The sequence below is a fragment of the Typopeltis vanoorti genome, chromosome 16 (assembly GCF_054136105.1).
Source record: "Typopeltis vanoorti isolate ZY-2024b chromosome 16, IOZ_Tvanoo_1.0, whole genome shotgun sequence".
Lineage (NCBI taxonomy): Eukaryota > Metazoa > Arthropoda > Arachnida > Uropygi > Thelyphonidae > Typopeltis > Typopeltis vanoorti.
Genome location: NC_143564.1, coordinates 77,711,092 through 77,731,932, shown reverse-complemented (window position 1 = coordinate 77,731,932; position 20,841 = coordinate 77,711,092). Strand labels below are relative to the sequence as shown.

The following is a 20,841-nucleotide window of genomic DNA, read 5'->3' as shown; positions in this document are numbered from 1 at the left end:
ATTGGCACTTCCGTTGACTCGGTTGTTTAATGAGAATTCTAGTGTCCTCAACAATCCCTAATGAGTGGAAAGAGGGCAAGATTGTTCCATTACATAAAAGTGAAAGCAAAATGGATGTTTCATATTACAGACCTGTCTGCATTTCTGGAGTGGTTGTTAAGATCTTGGAGAGATTGGTTAGGAATAGAATACAGGATTGGGTGGAAAAGAGAAAAATTCTGTATAGAGGTCGACATGGGTTTGTTAAAGGGAGGTCTTGTTTTACAAATTTGCTTACATTTTATAATAAGGTGACTACCATTCTGGATAGGGCTGATTTATATACAGGGATACGTCTGGATTGTACAAAGGCATTTGATAGGCTACCACATAATAAACTGGTGTATAAGTTACGGCAAATGAGTTTGTTTGTTAATGATATTGTGAGTAGTCTGCAAGCTAATATTAAGCTGTTTGCAGATGATGCTAAGCTGGGAAAAGTTATTAGGAAATGATGCAGATATACTGGTGCTTCAGAGCAATTTGGATAAAGTGGCTAAGCGGGAATACAAGTAGGGATGTCAATTTAACACCAGTAAATGTAAGATTTTGCACTTTGGATCTCAAAAAAGTAAAGCTGCGTATCATATTGGAAACGTATTACAGGAGGTGGAGGAAGTGTGATCTTGGGATATTGGTGGATGAAGAATTGAAGTTCAAAGGACATATTGTAAAAATAATAACAGCACAAAGAAATGCAGCATACTAAGAAAAACACTGACAAGTAGAGATAAGGATATGGTCATTCCACTGTATGAGGCTTTGATTAGACTACATGGATTACTGCACATTGATTTGGTCACTGTGTTCCTAGGTGAGAAGCAAGCTGTGGAAAAAGTTCAGAGACGAATCACAAAAGCAATATTGGGATTGTGGAATACTGAGTATAAAAATAGCTTGAGAGAATGTAAATTACAGACGCAAGTCAATAGGTGGAAGAAGGGCAAAATGATTGAGATATATAAATTACTAAGGGATGCTTGTCAAATAGATACTGAGGATGTTTTTTAAAGGGTTGAAGAAAGGAAGGGGATGGAGACAAGAAGTCATTCGTGGAAGTTGTATAAAGGTGTGGTGTGTAAGAGAGTGCAGCATGACTTTTTTTTTTTGCATGGAGAGTGGTTGGTGAGTGGAATTTATTGCTGAAAGAGATGGTGAGTGTTCAAATATTGAACCAATTTAAGATGAGGTATGATAAACATTATCTCTGTTAGAATGCATCTTACTATTGCCTCCTTTGATGAGCCTTGATTCAAGGAGGTGTTTATATAATAATAATAATAATTTCATTTTCTTTACTTCCAATTTCCATCTCATCATCCCAGTCTATATTGCTGTAATTAAAATCACCCATAATGATCACCTTTTTCCTCTTTGCTTGGTTAATTTGCTTTTGCATTTTGTGATCACTACCTTCTACATTGTCAGGTCTGTAGCAACATTCAGCTAACTATTTCATTCTGTTCACCTCTATCTCATGCCATACTTCCCCAAAACTACTGCCACTATTTCTCCCTCTTGCATCTCTACCTTGTTTGAGCATAACTCTTTTTCTATCAATAGCATTTCACCTCCCTTTGTAGCTTTTCTATCTTCATGAAAAACATCATATTCTTATCTCTATTCCTGTCAGAATGTAATCCTCCTCCCAGCTCATCTCGCTAATTCCAACCATTTTTGGGTGAACAAACTCAATCATTGCAACAATTTCGTTCCCCTTGTATATCCAAGAATACTTTTGGAAATTACTTTTTTTCATCATGAGTTCAATATTTCTTGTTTCTTCACTTCCTAAATAGGTAAGTATAAAGTTATCTTTTCAGGTATATGATCAGGTATAGTATGTGATTTTGTGCATTGGTTGTAGGATGCTGAGGTTATGGTTATACAGTATTTTGTTTTATGGGGGTTGTTGCCATTGTTAAAAAAAAAAAAAGTGTTGCAAAAGTACCCAAATTCAGTTTTCAGGACTTTATTAAAACAAATAGCCCTGGCTTTCTGTTTTTAGAATGTTTACTGTTGTGATGGGTAGTTGTATGCTCATGTAAATACTTTTCCCTTATGGGTTTTTATTAACAGAGAAGGATAATAAATCATTTGGTAGTCACTTTATTAAGGGGAGGCAGTTGTAATTTCTTTTTTTCTGTGGCGAAGTATATTTTTGGGTGTTAGGTGTTTAAATATATTAAAAATGTATTTAATGTGTATAGAACATGAGGCCAAATAGCCAAAACATCACTTATATAGTATTCCCAAACTGTTAGCTTATGTGTAGCAATTTTACAGGTTATAGCTAGATGAAAAAAGCAACTTTACAATAAGAATTTTAGTGCGTTAAATCCTCAAAATATCACTGTCAAAATTAAAGTGGAAAAGAAGTGCAAATTCTTTTAAATTTGAGCAGCTGGATTTGTTTATAAAATGCATGTATATGCAGTATTTAAGATGCTGAAGAGATGCATTTAGGTTTCTCTTATAGACCAGGTGATGGAATAGATAGTGGAGATAGTATGCATAAACAAACTGATGAAATGAGTGGAAGGAGGGTAATTATTATGGGGGATTTCAACTATGGTAACATTGACTGGAAGGAGGCGATGACACATGTAAGGAAGAAACTGGATTTTATTCAGTTAATAAGGGATAACTATCTGAGACAACATGTAATAGAATATACTAGGGATTTGAGAGTGCTTGACCTGGTAATAGCATCTGAGAATTTGACTGTAATGAATATGACCATGTTGCCACCTGTTGGTGAGAGTGATCATAAGGTGTGGAATTTTCGATTAAGACAGGGTATATGTGGAATTACCATGCTAGCAAGTATGACAAGCTTAGGAGATTGCTTGGTTCAGTGCCATGGCATGTAAAACTGCAAGGGCTGGATGTTGATAGAGCATTGGAAGTGGTCAAGAAGCATTTTATTATTATTATTATTCAGGCCTCCATGGAGTCAAAAGACTCATCGTGGAAGGTCCTTCCTAAGAAACACAAAGTCTATCAAGACTCATCGAGGGGAGACCCCCCCCCCCTAAGAAACATAAAGTCTATCATACCACTCCTTGAACTCATTGACCGTTCTCGCTCCCACCACTCCATCAGGCAGTGCATTCCATGGTTCAGCCACCCTCCATGCAAAGAAACCACTCTTCACCCTCTTGCTCACAGTTTCCTTTCATAACTTCCAGGGATGGCCTCTTGTCATCATTCCTTCCCGCTGATCAACCAAGCGAAAGAACTCCCCAGTGTCAACCCTGTAACCACCTCTCAACAGTTTAAAAGTCTCAATCATATCACCTCTCCTTCTTCTATCTACCAAACTCTGCAGTCCACATTCCCTCAGTTGATCCTCATAACTATCATTGTACAGTCCTGAAACCATCTTTGTTATCTGCCTTTGTACCCTTTTCACAGTTAATTTATCCCCTTCAAATCCTGGGGACCAAATCTGAGAACAATAATCCAAGTGTGTCTGATCATGGTCTTATACAATGGAATGATAACTGATTTATCTCTGTAGGTCAGTGTCCTTCTCATTATTGCAGCAATCCTCTGTGTTACCTTCGCCATCTTTGCAATATGTCCCCTAAATTTTAGGTTTCTATCAATCATCAACCCCAGATCTCTTGTCTCCCCCTACTTCCTCCAGTATAACTCCTCCCATAAAGTTTGCAGGAGGGTATGGCTGATTGTATACCTAGGGTCCAAATAGTAAAACAAGTAGGGGTTAAATGGATGAATAACACCATTAAGCTTGAGCTGCAAAAAAAAAAAGAAACAACTGTGGAGGGAATTTAAAGAGAAAGGTGACTTGCAGGCACACAAACAATATAAAGCGCAGGCCAGAAGGGTAACAAGTGTTGTAAGAAAAGCAAAAGCGGATTATGAAAGGAAACTAGCTATGCAGGCTAAAGAGAATCCCAAACAGTTCTTTCAATATGCAAGTTAAAGAAAAACTATACACGGCAGAATGATTTTAAGGAATGCCGATGGCAAGGAGGTCACTGAATCAGTCGATATAGTGGAATTAATGAGTGAGCACTTTGCAAGAGTATATCATCCAGGTGGTGACATTGAAAGAATGAAGGAACCATTAGTTTATACGGGAATTGTGGTGAATGAAGTGGAGGTGAATAGTCTATTACATAACATTAATGTGAATACATCTGTGGGATTGGATGGTATACCAGCACGGGTCTTATGTGAAGCAACTAAAGAATTATCAGTGCCCTTGACCATGTTGTTTAATCTGAATCTCGGGTCTGGTTTAGTTCCGAAGGTGTGGAAAGAGGGGAAAATAGTTCTACTGCATAAAGGAGAATCCAAGACTACTGTTGCAAATTACCGACTGATCAGCATATCAGGAGTCGTTGTCAAGGTCTTGGAGAAAGTAGTCAAGGGAAAAATACAGGAATGGATTGATGAAGGTGAGATACTGTATGGGGAACAGCACAGTTTTGTGAAGGATAGATCATGCCTCAGTAACTTGCTCAAGTTTTATAACACAGTGACGGCTGAACTGGATAAGGGTAATGGATTTACAGTGATACTGCTGGACCTGGCTAAGGCCTTTGACAGGATACCACACGGAATGCTAATCTGTAAACTGCAACATATGGGAATGGATAAAGGGTTGGTGAGATGGATGGGTGGGTGGGTGATGGAGAAATATCAGAGAGTAGTTTATTCAGGAGTAGAATCCAAAAGACGGCCTGTGACTAGTGGTGTGTTGCAGGGTTCTGTTCTTGGAACTGCTGTTTAATTTGTTCATTAGCAATATAGGGAAGGATCTAAGAGGAACAGTTCATTTGTTCACTGATGATGCAAAGTTAGGTAGGGCAATAGTGAATGCAGAAGATGTCAAAATCTTGCAGGATGATTTGGATAGATTGGAGGTCTGGGCCAAGGAGAATGGATGTCAATTTAATGTGACAAAATGTAAGGTTATGCATTTTGGGGTGAAAAGATTAGCAGCAGTATACCACATTGGTGGAACTGTACGGAGATTAATGAAGCCAGGGACTTGGGAGTGTTGGTGGATAGGGGGATGAAGTTTTGGGGGCACATTGAAAAAGTGGCTAAATCAGCTCATCAAATCACTTGGTTGCTGAAGAATACTTTGACGAGCAGAGACAAGCAAGTTATTGTACCTCTGTACCGAGCCCTGATAAGACCTCATCTCGACTACTGTGCCCAGATTTGGTCACCTCGGTTCCTTCTTGATGGGGAGGAGGTTGAGAGGATCCAGAGGCGAGTGACTAAGATGATAGCAGGTCTATGGAATGAACCTTATGAGAACAGGTTGAAGATTTGTTGGGTGCAGAAATTGGTTGATAGGCGGAAAAGAGGAGATATGATTGAGACATTCAAATTACTGAAGAGTTTCTATAGGATTAATTCAGAAGATATTTTTGGGATCAGGACTGGTGGATGGGAGGCTAGGCGACAGCTATAGAAGCTGGGCAAGAGGGTGGTTAGTAAGGGTGTTAGAGCTGGGTTCTTTACTTTTAGAGTGGTAAATGAGTAGAATAAGCTGTCAGAGTCTGTTGTGGGTGCTATGACAGTGAATGAGTTCAAGGTAAGGTATGATAGATACCGTGAAAATGTTGAATAGTTGTGTGACATGATGTTCAGAGCCTCCCTCGGTGAGTTTAAGGACTCCTTGGAATTGCTCGTAATAATAATAATGTTTATCATGCACTTCACAAGATCTTTTAACAATTTTAGGCATATCAGATTCACTTTATGGCTTGTGACTTGCTATGTGAGCTCAGCCTACTGCACATATTGAGTCTGAGACTTGAAATTTGTGCACAAAATGTTCTTTATGCACACGTGGACTAGTAAAAAGAGGAAATAGTGGCCAAGAGCCTTCAGTAATAAACCACACACATTCCATTTTCTCCAGCCAAAATGTATAGCTTTATACTTAACAAGATTGAAGTGACATTCCCATTCTTCAGTGAAGCACCAGTCTATTCAAGTCTCTTGTGACAACATCACATTAGAACTTCCTGACATTGCTCTTCTTAATTTAGCATCGTTAGAAAACAACTGAATATCTCATTTTACACTCTGAACTATATGATTGCTATATAAATTAAAGAACAGAGTCCTCAGAAGAGAACCTTGTAACCCCCATCACTTTCCTTTATTAGGACACTGCACATCCATACATGACTTGCTGGCTCCTGTAAATCACCATCCCTGTATCCAAGCTACCTACTCATTGCCCATCCTCGTCCTGCTTGGTTTCAACAGTAGGTTATCATTTTATACTCGATCAAATGCTTTAGCAAGGTCCAGATAAGTCACTATATAAGCATCTCTTCTGTCCAATACACTAGTCACCCTGTTTTAAAATGTAACCAAGTTACTAAAGCATGGCCTTCTCTTAACAAACCGATTCAGCTCACTTGAAAGATTTCCATTCTCATCAGTGGAGGTTTGTATTCTGTCTCTAATCATCCTCTTTAATGCATTTATCGCTACACTTGGCACCCGCGCGCGTGCACACACACACACTGGGCTAATGTTAAACACCACTGACTTGGATTATCCATTATGAAGTGACACTATTTTTCCTTCTTTCCATTCTTCTGGTATTGATCTTATTGTCAGATTCCTGTTGAACAGCCAGGTCACGGCCACTGCCAGAGCTTTCACACATTCCTGTAATATGCATAGTAATATTCCATCCATTCTTGTTATCTTATTAACATCAAGGTTACTTAATATTCTAAATACCTTCCATTCCTCTGACCTCCTTCATGTAGTTGAAATATAAATTGTGCATTTATGTGGGTGGTCTGAAAAGTTCTCAGCCTAACAATGAAAAAACAAATTTATAATTTCTAAATTATTTTTATTTTTCAATATAATCTCCTTAAGACTAATACATTTATTTCAGCAAAGCTCCAGTGCCATTATCCCATCCCTGTAGTGGTTCTCAGTAAGATCTGCAAAATACCCCTCTACAGCTGCAATCACCTCTTGATTCAAAGAAAAATGCTGACCAGCGAGGATCACCCTGTTTTAGTTTTTAGTTTTGGGAAGAGATAGAAGTCAGAGGAAGCCAAATCTGGGGAATAGAGTGGATGTTCCAACAATTCATAGTGCAAATCCCTTAATTTTTCCGTTGCTGAACAACCTTTGTGGGCAAGTGCATTGTCCGGATGAAAGATGTTTTTTTCTTCTTCAAACCAGGTCTTTTCTCACAAATTTTTTCGTCTAGTCTGCTTAAAGGATTGGAATAATATTCCTTGGTTATTGTTTTACCCTTTTCAAGATAATAAACAAAATGCCATTAGCATCCCAAAACGCCAATGCCATGACCTTGCCTTCTTTGGTGCTGAACAACCGGCTTCTGTCCACTGTTTTGACTGCTGTTTGGATTTTGGTATGTACTGGTGAATCCAAGTCTCATTTATAATAATAAATCGATGCACAAAATCAGTTTTATTCTTGTTAAAATGCTCCAAGCACTGTTCAGAGATTTTCACGAGAGTCCGTTTTTGATCTGCGCAGCACCCATCTTGCACAAAGCTTTTTCATTTGGAATTCTTCATGCAAAATGTACCCTACAAGTTCTTTTGAAATGCCTATAGTCTCAGCACTTTCATGCACTTTGACTCGGCAGTCATCCAATACCATATCGTGCACTGATCAATAATTTCTTGTGTTGCTACACTTTTTGGACATCCTTCACATGGATCATCTTCAAGGCTGGTACAGCCATGTTTAAACTCGGCTGCCCATTTCTTAATGTCGAAAATGAAGGAGAAGAGTGCTCATAAACTTTTACAAACTTCGAATGAATTTCTTTTGGCATTAAACCTTCTTTTAAAAAGAATTTTATAACTGCATGATACTCAGTTTTATCCATTTCAAGGGATACAGACAACACTTTGGCTTCCGACAGCTGTATAAAAAAAACTATTTGATAGATTGACTTGCAATTTCATATCGATGCTTATGACAGATGTACGAACTTAGAAAAAAAAAACTTGCCAATAATTTTGCCATTTATGGTTGAGACCGAGAACTTTCCAGACTCGTATGATTCTTAGATTTGTCCAGTGTTTACCAAGTTCCTGCTGTAAGTTTGTGACCACACAGGAGAAGGTCTACATCAGAATTCCCTGAACACATATAGCATCTAATGCTACTACTAAGATATGAATCGCTACTTGAAGAAAGGAGATGCTCTTTTTTTTTTCTTTTTTTTTTTTTTGCAAAAAGAGCTTTGAGATCTCTCTGCTGATTAAATTTGAACAATACCAGAGATTTTGAAAGCAATGGATTATAAAAAGATATTAGGCTTTGTTCCTGTAAATTTTTCTGACCACCCACGTACTTTTGCATAAATTCTAATGAACAATTTTAAGAAAATATTTTCAACAATAGATGAGAAAATTTAACTTTTTCTAATAAAATTATTGAGATAAGCACACAGAAATTAAAAAAAAATTATGGAATTACTTTTGCATACAGCATTGCTAGAAGAATATATGAATAACTGAAAATTTGAGGAAAAGTACAATATAATCCTTGTAGTTTTTACTTAATAGGAATATATTGTTTTACCAGAATCATATGCATTAGGTCCCAAGGTTACTTGTAAAGGAAATATGGATTAACTGTTAAATTATTTTAAAAATGAAGTCTTGGAAAATTTTGATTAGTCTTTTTATGTAATCAGTTCAATTAAAAAATAATTGTTTGCTTTTAGTTGGATAGATTAAAAATAGTTCAGTCTAATAGGAATTTTAAATTTATTAATAGTTTTTCTTAATGAAGAAATGCTATAATGACAGTCTGTTTTTGATGCAAATATTTGATTTTGATATAGTTGGTAAAGGAACTCAACCAACATATGTGTAAATATCACTACCTTGCCTTGTCTCTTGGAAGCACATGTGATGGAGAACAAGTCAGAATGGAGCTTGCTGCACTCAGACAAAGAGCTAGCGATATCATAAATTCTACAAGGACTCGACTAGCAGATGCATTTAGAAGGTTAGTTATTAAATTCCATAAGAATCTATTAAAATGTTTTATCATATTTTAAGGATATATAATATTTTTTTTTTTCTATTATATCATACCTCCATGAAATCAAGACATGGGAAGTGCATCCTAAATAGCACAGTGCTTGTCATTACTACAATTTAAGTTCATTCCCCAGTTTTTGCACTACTGGCATTGCCTGGCAATGGATTCCAATCACTATTCTCCATACAATATATATATAAACTTCTCACACTCCTACTTACTCTACCTTTTGTGCAATTTTTAAGGATATGTTTTTACTCTTTCTATTTTTTTGCAGAATACCTCTATCTACTTGTAAGCTAACAGGTATGTTTTGATCATATCACTTCCTTTTCCTGTTTACCTGGGCTTGCAGTTTACACCGTCATTTTCGATATGATGTTTTATATATTCTATATTCTTATATTCTATAGCTGTGAAACTGTCTTAAATATTGCATGCTTTCTAGGCCTTCATATTACTCTGAATATGACAATGAAACATTATTATTATATGGGAAACTCCATAGAGTTCTTATACTCATTGAGAGAGGTCCTAAGCATCACGTCAAGTACTATCTAACATTTTTGCACAGTATCTATCATACTTTGCTTTGACCTCATTCACAGCCATGGCACCCATAACAGACTCTGGCAACTTATTCTGCCCATTCACCACTCTCCAAGCAAAAAATCTAGTTCTGACACCCTTGCAAACTACACTCTTGCTCAGTTTCCAAGTATAGCTCCTACTTTTCCCACCACCCAACCTGTTCAACTCTGTATTAATCTTGTAAAAACCCTTCAGTAATTTATATGTCTCAACCATATCACCATTTTCTGCCTGTCAACCCAGTTTTTGTAACCCACAAATCTTCAATCTATCCTGTAAAGTTCATTCCATAGACCTGTTACTATCTTGGTCACTTGCCTTTGGATCCTCTCCATCTCCTCTTTATCCCCAAGAAACCTAGGTGACCAGATCCGTGCACAATAGTAGTCAAGATGGGTCTTACCAACAAGGCTCTATAAAGAGGTATAATAACCTGCTTGTCTCAGCTCATTAGGGTATTCTTCAATAACTGATTTTACTTGAGAATCTGATGAGATGCTTTAGTCGCAGATTGAAGATTTGTGGGTACAGTTGGTAATCTTTTCACCCCAAAATGCATCAATTTATACTTTGCCACATTAAACTGACATCTGTTCTGTTTTGCCCATACTGTTAATCTATCTAATCATCCTGCAAAATTTTAACATCATCTGTATTAGCTATTGCTCTACCCAATTTTGCATCATCAGCAAACAGCCTGAATAGTTCCTCTCAAATACTTTCCTATATATTTAATGTACAAATTAAATAGAAGGGTCCTAGAACAGAGCTCTGTGGCATGCTACCATCACAGGCCTTCTTGGACTCTACTCCTAAATAAACTACAGTCTGGTTATCTATCCATCAACCACAGTCTTATCTACTTCACCAGCTTGATATCCATTCCCAAGTGCTGCAATTTATTAATTAGAATTCCATTTGTTATCCTGTCAAAAGCCTTTGCAAAGTCCAGCAGTATCACTGTTAACCCATTATCTTTTTCTAACTCATCTGTCACTGTATTATAAAATGTGAACAAGTTACTGAGGCGACCTACCCTTCACAAAACCATGTTGCCCCCATATATTGTATCCCATTTCTGTCTCATTCCTGTATTTTGCACTTGACCAACTTCTTCAATATCTTGACTACTACTCTTGATATGCTGATCAGTTGGTAATTTGCTACATCAGTCTTGGAGCTTCCTTTATGCAAAGGAACTATTTTCCCCTCTTTCCCCTCATTGGAACTAACCCAGATCCAAGACAGATTAAACAATGTGATTGAAGGCATTTCCAATAAATATGCATGTGGTTGTACATATAAAATATGTACATAGTTATCAGGTGCAGTGTAATCAGTGCCTTATACAAGGACATGATGATCTTCTTATCTGTATTTATAAAGTTTTTTCATCTCCTCTCCACCACCTCCTCTAAAGGAGTTGAAGACCACCAATGCAGTGAGACTTCAGCATCAGAATTCTGTGCAGAATTGTTTCAAGTTCCCTTACGTCCTCCACTTGCATTACAATTCCACTCTTGTAGTGTGCAGCCATCCATCTCTCTTAAATTTCAAAGTGGAAACCAGGCATTTAACTACACTGAAATTATATCCTCAATATACCTGCTTACATCACCACTCTGTTCAAATTCCTGCTTCAAGGCCACCACCTGAATTTTTTGATAATCATCCTAAGCTTTGTAACATTGACACCTGCATCTCTCCTGCAAACCATTAGAAATATTGTTTACACATTAGTTGAATATCAGTGGACTAAGAATGGATTTCTGTGTTATGCAATTTTTACTCTTCCTCTCAGACTTTATCCTGCCATACACTATTCTTTGAAAGGCAATTTTATTCAATTTGAGTAATTTACTATCCACTATTATTTGTTGCAGTTTAGATATTAGTTTTTATATGGTAATTTATCAAATACCTTCACAGCAGTTTCTGTCTTTATTATTAAAATGCACATTTATAGTGGAATGACCTGGTTCTGAATGCCATGAAATATTGAATAATCTTTATAAGATTTCATTCTGTAAAATAATCATCATGTTATTAAAAACATATTGCAAGAAGACTTGAATAAATTGAGTGATTGGGCACGGAAATGGAATGTGAGTTCAATGTTGCAAAATGTAAGGTTTTAAAATTTGGATAACAAAGATGGGATGCAGAATTTATGCTTGGTGAGAATATATTGTTGGAGGTATAGGAAATAAGAGATCTGGGGGTGATAGTGGATAAGGATCTAAAATTTAGGGGACACATCACCAAAATTGTGAAGACAACACAAAGGCTTCTGGGAATGATGTGGAGGACACTGACGTGTAGAAGTAGGGAAATTCTTGTTCCGTTGTATAAGGCTTTGATTAGGCCACACATGGACTATTGTGCCCAGATTTTGTCACCGGGTTTTCAAAAGGATGAAGAGATGCTGGAAAGGGATCCAAAGGCGACTGACTAAGATAGTTTCTGACCTCTGGAATGTTGAGTATGAGGAAAGATTGAGAACATGTCATTTGCAGAGTCTAGTGGACAGGAGGAAGAGGGGGGGGAGATATGATAAAGATCAGTGGTGGAAAAATTCTACAGAGAATGGTGGGAGATCAGGGGAGAACCAGAGATCATCCCTGGAAACTGTAAAGAGGGTGTGAGTAGGGGAGTGAGAGACATTTTTTTTCGTGCAGAGTTGTGAATGATTGGAATGCCTTGCCTGAGGGTGTGGTGTCTGCAAGGAGTTTAGTGTGTTTAAGACACGGTATGATGAGATGTGTGTGTGTGTGTGTGTGATAAAAGGACCTCCCAGATGAGTCTTTGACTCCATGAGGTCTTGGGGTAATAATAATAATTTCTTTAGTTGCTTTGTTATTCCAACTTGAGTATTCTGTTATAAAAAGTAACCAGGTTACTTTAACATGACTATCACGTAAAACTCATTCAGGCTTTCATAAAGAATTCCTATGTATCTTATTTCCTATATCACTTGTCTCCAATCATGAGCTATGGAAATTTTAACAAAGGGCTCGCATCGTGAAGCAAAAAAAAAAAGCCGTATTTCACACAAAAACTTTTGTTAATACAGCTTGTGTACAAATGCCAATCAAAAAGTATGAGGTGGACAATCAACCTGCAAAGGCTATCATTTTTAAACAAATATTTCATGATCTAAACATGAAATATTTGCACACAATCATCTGTGTTAATTTATCTTACATAAGAAAAACCTTATTTAACTATCAAAATATAATAAGAATAAAATCTTTTATAATCGCACATAAGAAATAGTCCACACTTTTTATAAACAAAATAAATTTCTTTTGTTTGTGATAGAAGTTTTTATGACAAACAATCTATAAAGAATAAATAAATATTATCTAAACACAATAATATTGAAGTACGTTATATATCTCTTTTGTTTTTATACTTCAAGTGATAATCAACGGTACCAATCAAGGGGCATTATTATTATTATTATTCAGGGGCCTCCATGGAGTCAAAAGACTCATTGTGGGAGGTCCTTCCTAAGAACATAGTCTGTCAAGATTCATCGAGGGAGGGGAGATCCCCCTTAAGAAACACAAAGTCTATCATACCACTCCTTAAACTCACTGACCATTCTCGCTCTCACCACTCCATCAGGTGATGCATTCCACAGTTCAGTCACCCTCCACGCAAAGAAACCACTCCTCACCCTCTTGCTCACAGTTTCCTTTCGTAACTTCCAGGGATGGCCTCTTGTCATCACTTCTTCCTGCTGTTCAACCAAGCGAAAGAACTCCCCAGTGTCAACCCTGTAACCACCTCTCAACAGTTTAAAAGTCTCAATCATATCACCCCTCCTTCTTCTATCCACCAAACTCTGCAGTCCACACTCCCTCAGCCGATCCTCATAACCAAAATTGTACAGTCCCGACACCATCTTTGTCATCCATCTTTGTACCCTTTCCACAGTTAATTTATCCCCTTCAAATCCTGGGGACCAAATCTGAGAACAATAGTCTAAGTGTGGTCTGATCAGAGACTTATACAACAGAATGATAACCCTTTTATCTCTGCAGGTCAGTGTCTTTCTCATAATTGCAGCAATCCTCTGGGTTACCTTCACCACCTTTGCAATATGTCCCCCTAAATTTCAGGTTTCTATCAATCATCAACCCTAGATCTCTTGTCTCCCCTACTTCCTCCAGTATAACTCCTCTCATAGAGAATGCACCATCCCGTCGATGTTTCCCAAACCTCAAGACCTTACATTTTGCTGCATTAAACTGACACCCCCATTCATTTGCCCATCTATCTAGCTTATTCAAATCCTCTTGCAGGGCTACCAGATCTGCACTATTACTAATAATCCTTCCCAGCTTCGCATCATCCATAAACAACTGAATATTTGTTTATGGATGATGCATTCCACTGGCAATGTCATTGATTAAATCATTGAATTTTATAGTCCTATTTATTTATATGCGATTACCAAAAGTGAATTCTTATTTGTAAAGTGGTGGTGGTAACAGTAACTATAATATTTGATTTAATAAAATCACTTTGTTAGGTTGTTAAAATCACTTTGTTAAAATCACTCTAATAATGTTGGAGTCTTGACAAGTAACAGACTGATTTGGAGGAAAATTGTAGATAGGAAGTTAGTAATGATGTAATTTTTTTCATGTAGTACTATCATATCCTGTACACCCCTTGAGGGTACATGGCAGGAATTTGATGATGATGATGGCTTTGTTAGGTTACTGTATGAGTTTGTCGCTTAATATATTTAAAAAAAAATTTTTTTTTTTTTTTTTTTTGAAAAAATAAAAAAGTAAACAAGAAGAACAAGGGGCTTGCAAATTTGAGAAAAATTTAACCAAGGGCTCAGGTGAGTCCCTTAAGACTCGAGTTATATCACCATGCCTAGGGTTATTTAATAAGAGTAAGGTCCTAGCATATCCCTTTAAAATGAATAGCAAAATACCATCTGTGATTCCACAGCCTTATTATCATCTAGATTATTTCATACTTATTCACATTTATGAAAGAATAAATTTCACATTTATTCTTTCAGTCTCACATCCCCACCCCCAAGAAATATTGACAATTTTATCACTGTGAAGTATCTAAATATCATAATACATATTTTTGTGGTCTGCAGGGCTTCACTGTACTGAGTATCTACTCTAGATTTTATGAATTGAAGCATGAATTAGTAAAAATTGAATTTTATTAAGTCTAATATTTCTTTAGTGTAACACTTCCATTTCAAGATGAAAGTGTTACAACTAACACTAGAGCTAACAAAATGACTGTAGCAACTGATAAGGAACAACATACAACAAAGTGTGAGCTTGTAAAAATAATTATAATTTAAAATTATGAATATTTTTACAGATTGTTAATGTTAGTATATTATTAGTTTTTATTTCATAACATGTATATATCAGCACTTGCGATGAGCCCATTATTATTAATTATTATTTAGGCCTCTGAGGAGTCAATAGACTCATCGTGGGAGGTCCTTTTTAGGGAAACACAAGTCTATCAAGACTCATCATGGGAGGTCTGTCCTAGGAAACACAAAGTCTATCATACCACTCCTTAAACTCATTGACCGTTCTCGCTCTCATCACTCCATCAGGCTATGCATTCCATGGTTCAACCATCCTCCATGCAAAGAAACCACTCCTCACCCTCTTGCTCACAGTTTCCTTTCGTAATTTCCAGGGATGGCCCCTTGTCATCACTCCTTCCCGCTGTTCAACCAAGCAAAAAAACTCCCAACTGTCAACCCTGTAACCACCTCTCAACAGTTGAAAAGTCTCAATAAGATCACCTCTCCTTCTATCCACCAAACTCTGCAGTCCACATTCCTTCAGCCGATCCTCATAACTAACATTGTACACTCCTGAAACTGCCTTTGTACCCTTTCCACAGTTAATTATCCCATTCAAATCCTGGGGACCAAATCTGAGAACAATAATCTAAGTGTGGTCTGATCAGGGTCTTATACAAAGGAATAACACTTTTATCTCTGCAGGTCAGTGTCCTTCTCACTATTGCAGCAATCCTCTGTTACCTTCACCACCTTTCCACTATTATTAATAACCCTTCCCAGCTTCACATCATCTGCAAACAACTGAATGTCTCCCTGCAATCCATTGACAATGTCACTGATATAAAGGTTAAACAATATAGGTCCCAGTACTGAGCATTGTGGGACCATACTTGTAACCCTCTGCTTCCTTGAAACTGCCCCACCATACACAACTCTCTGATACTTATCGGACAGCCAATCCTGAATCCATTTGTGACCAACCTGACATCCAAACCCATGTGCTGCAACTTAAATATCAGCTTATCATGTGGCACCCTGTTAAATGCCTTTATTAAGTCCAAGGAAATGGCAGTATATGCCTTTCCCTCATCTACTGCTCTTGTAACTTTATTATAAAAGACTAGCATATTACTAAAACAACAGCGCCCCTTCACAAATCCATGTTGACTCTCACAGATAACATTATCCTCATCTGTCCAATGTTGTATACGGTTTCTAACTAATTTATCCAAGATCTTAACAACTACTGATGACACACAAACTGGCCTATAATTAGACACTTCTAGTCTGCTACCGTCCTTATGCAATGGCACTATCTTACCTTTCTTCCATTCTCTGGGCACCTTTCCCACAGCCAGACTGTCATTGAAACACCAGGTCAAAGGAACTGTCAGTTCTTTAGCACATTCTCTCAAACCTCATGGTGAAATACCATCCAGTCCCACCGCTTTACTGACCTCCAGAGTACTCAGCATTTGGAACACAATCTCCTCCTGCACCTCTAAATCTTGAACCTGCCCTATTCCTCTAGTATTAAAATTGACTCCTCCAGGATGAAATACACCGTAAAATGTTCATTGAACAATTCCACTATATCCTCTGCATTAGTCACTCTATTCCCATTTTTATCCCACAATGTGATTCTTCCACAGTCATTTCTTCTCCTACTGGCCACATAGCTAAAAAATTCCCTAGGATTTTCTTTGGATCTTAGGGCCAATCTCTTCTCATATTCCAGTTTTGCCTTCCTTACCATACTAGTCACTCTTCTGGCCTGTGTCTTATATTCCTCATGCATCTCTTCACCTATCTCCTTATATCTCTTCCATAGCCTCTTTTTCACATGCAGTTCCTGTTTGATACTGTTTGTCATCCACTTTACACCAAATTGTGTCCTCTTCTTCACTTGTGGAATACAGCTTACTATTGCCGCTTAGAAATATTCCTTCACAATTTCCCAAGCAACTAATGATATCCCTGCCTTCCAATTCCTCCCTCCATGAAACTTCCCCAAGTTGATGTCTAAGACTATTATACTCACCTGCCTTATAATTCCACATATGTTCCCGTCTCTTTGATACTCCTGCATCTCTATTCATCTTCGAAGTTAAAACCACATGGTCACTCTCTCCAACTGGTGGGAGAGATGTCATCTCAGTTATTATCAACTCTTCTGATGCTATGACCAAATCCAAAACTCTTGAACCTCTTGTTCCCTCTATTACATGTTGCCTAAGACTTGTCCCTCAAGAATTCTAGAAATTCCATTCCCTTATTGCTACATGCATCTTCCTCTCCCCAGTTTATACTGCTGTAGTTAAAATCTCAGTATCTGGAGAGTTCATCGAAAAGGCAATTCATCGAAAAAACAGTTCACCGAAAATTTAAAATTTTCGAAAGTGTTATGAGAAAATTTATCCATTTCGAACAAAACCTGAACCGTGAATAAGGAGATTACAATGCTACTTTCATAGGGAAAATTATGGAACAATATGGTTCTTATAATCTTTCTTGTCCGAATAACTGTTTCATCTCTGTTCATGGGACCAATTTGCCTGTTTCTGGAAGAAAAGCCCAGCCGTATCTATATTATGCCTGCTAACTTACCTTTAGCAGAACAGGACTGATAAAAATTATGCATAAATGGGATCCAACTACCCAGGTCTTTCTAACTAAACGGCTTTGTTTTTACCGAGTGAACTACGCAGCTTCATTATTATTATTGTTGCTAGTAGTAATATGCGACTTCAATACAGCAGTTATTATGGGATGAATTTTACTCAGATTTGCTATTTGAAACTTTTACAAGAAAATGTCGAACCGTTCCAGTTTTCAGTTCAGCTATATTTGGGGCGACAAAGAAATAACGTGTCCAAATTATGTACTGTATTACAAAAGCTTTCTGACTTAAATGACTTAGTAGAAGTTGTTGGTACAAGAAGCTGTCTGCATGGTTCAGTTTTTGTTCTAAATGGATTACTTTTACCATAACATTATCGAAAATTTAAAATTTTCTGTGAATTGTTTTTCGATGAATTGCATTTTCGATGAATTGTCTTTCGATGAATTGTTCATTCAATGAATTGCCTTTTCGATGAATTTTCCTGTAACCAAAATCTCCCATAACAATCATTCTTCTTTCACTTGCCAAGCTGAACTGTCTAAACATCTCCTAGTCCCCACCCTCTGTGCGCCTTGGTTTGTAGCAACACCCCACTAAATATCACATCTTGCCTATCTCTACCTCACACCATATGCTTTCAAAATCATTAGTGTCACTGCCTTCCAAATCCTCCACTATATTATAAATTAAATGCAAAACATTTTAAGTTTTGATGTACTTACTAGATTCTGATAGTTGTGCTAGCTACTTTCAATTTTTTTATTGTAATATAAAATTGTTAAGTGTGAGACATATGTTGTAGTTTGTGAAGACATTCTCGTTACACTAACGGAGACAACATGTCAGCCATTATATGTAACTTCTCGCTTGTCATTTACATGGTGTGTGCATGCTCTCCAAGGAGATTGAAGGGCGATTGACAGCTGACAGAGAGCGGGTTTGGTATAGGATTAACAGGGGAATACAAAGAAGAGAGATAATAAAAATTTGAAAACAGCAACTGGAGAATTTTGTTCTTAGGAAGTTTTTAAGTTTATGTGCTAGTCAGGAGAATATTAATAATAGAAATTCTGAAAAGGAATCATAGAATTGCGAGTCTTTAAACTGGAAGAGATAAGACTAACAAGTATTTAGTAAATAAAAGAAGATATTGCAATTGACATTCTAATGGAATGTTTGAGGTAATGCTGAATGGAAAGTTTCATCTTCTGTCTTAATGACGCCAGATTACTATGGAAAAAGCAATTGGTGAAATTTGAAACTGTAAAGTGGCTTAACATGTAGAGCTCAACTTAGATATGTTGTTTGTGAAGTATTAGAAGAAATTTCCTTCACCGGTACAAAAAATTAGTAAATTGTGCATCAAATAGAAATAAGGGAGATTAAAAAGGATCCCATGGGAAAGAAGAAAATTTTATATTTTTTGAAAGGGCCTAACAAAGAAACTGATGCTGATGAACATTTTGTTGTTTAGTCTGTTAGACATGATTAAGTAATCTCAAACAATCCAATAATAGACTGAGTCCAAGAATGAATGATTTTAAATATCTTGGATAAGAAAATCTCAAAAGATATGTTTATTTTAGAAGGCCTTGGATCCAGCTAATTTTGTAGTTATTTATGTAATGTTATTTAAATGTATATAATGTTTTAGTTTCATTAAATATATATATATTTTTTATTTTGCTCTTGAGTCAATAATTTTCCAGATTCTAAAAGAAATGATAAAATTTTGCTTACAGGGTGCAAAAATTAATGATCTTAGCGATTCAAATCCAGAAGGGAAACATGAAAGTTCATTGTTTTGGCCAGAACAAATGATTTGAAAGTAGTCAAGTATGATATGAAGGGGGACATGAAAGAGTTACTGAAACTAGCAAAAGAAAAGAGAGAGTTAAGATAGTCTGTTGCTATGGTAGGAAAGATTTGTTGAGGAGGGCCATAATAATGAATGAGTCAATGCATAGGTTATGCAGAAGGAATGATGTGGAATTTGTGTATGTGTGGAATCAGTTTGATGGATGAAAACACTTATATAAGTGTTTATTATATAGTGTTTTATTAAGGCGGTTAGTTTGCACTTGAATGGATTTGGTGTTTGGAGTCTGGAAAAAGAGTTGTTGAATGAAGCGAGACTGGATGTGCAAAATCAGGGAAACTAGTAGAGCTATTTGTGGGGAAGCTTTTGAGTGTATTCACAGATGTCAGTGAGGCAATTGAGAATGTGAAAAAAATGCCTAAGGTAGTAGTACTGACTTAAGAATAGTTAGTATAAAGTGTGAGAATAATGGTGAGCCAGAGGGGGGGGGAGGATATTGTGCTTTATGTACACTAATGTTAGTAGCATCTGGAACAAGGGGAAGAAGTTTTTGGTATTTGTTTGTTCTTGGCCAAAGGTTACTAGCACTAGAGAGACATGGCTGACAGAAGATGGTATGTTTAGCAGGATAGAATGTGAAGAATGTAGTGTATTCATAAAAGATCAAGAGACAAGAATGGGGGAGGGATATTGTTGATGATAGCTGATAAACTGCAACCAAAGAGAGTAGGAGTTCAACTGGAGATCAGTGAAAACAGTGTATTTGAGGTCATTTGGCCAACAGGACAAAATATACAATTGATTGCTGTTATAGGTATGACAAGGATAGTATGCATCAGCAAAATAAGCCCAATAACAAAAATAAAATATAAACAAAATTAGCGTAAGGAGAAATAGATACACATTCTGATAATAAAAATATACACCATGGTAATAATATTACTTGACCTCCATGGAATTGATGGCATTAAATCCATGGAGGTCAAGTAATTATTATGGTGGGACTTCATCTATGGGAATAGGCTGGAAGAAGAAAGGACACATGGGAGAAAGGAAATGGAATTTATACAGTTGATAAGGAATAATTACCTTAGGCAGCATGTGATAGAATGTACCAAGGGTTTGAGAGTGCTAGATCTAGTAATTACATCAGAAGATTTGTCTGTAACCAAGATGACCACGATGCTGTAAGATGGTGAGGTTGATCATGTGGTTTTGACCTGGAAAATGACCTTGAAATTTCAGCATATGGAATTGCAGTGCTGGTATGTATGACAAACTTAGGTGATTGCTTGGAGCAATGCCATGGTGTAATATTTTTAGTATCAGTGTGTGTGTGTATCTGTTTCTCTTTGTGCTAATTTTGTTTATATTTTTAATTTTGTTATTAATTTTTAT

The 20,841-nt window shown here is 36.8% G+C and overlaps 1 protein-coding gene across 1 annotated transcript in view; it reads left to right on the top strand.

Moving 5' to 3' along the window:
* Nucleotides 1-20,841, top strand: part of LOC150098146 (uncharacterized) — a 186,854-nt gene that overhangs the window by 56,051 nt on the left and 109,962 nt on the right. Inside the window, exon 3 of the mRNA XM_090406307.1 lies at nt 8,894-9,060. Coding sequence (XP_090262433.1) covers nt 8,894-9,060 — 167 coding nt within the window. The remainder of the gene's footprint in view (nt 1-8,893; nt 9,061-20,841) is intronic.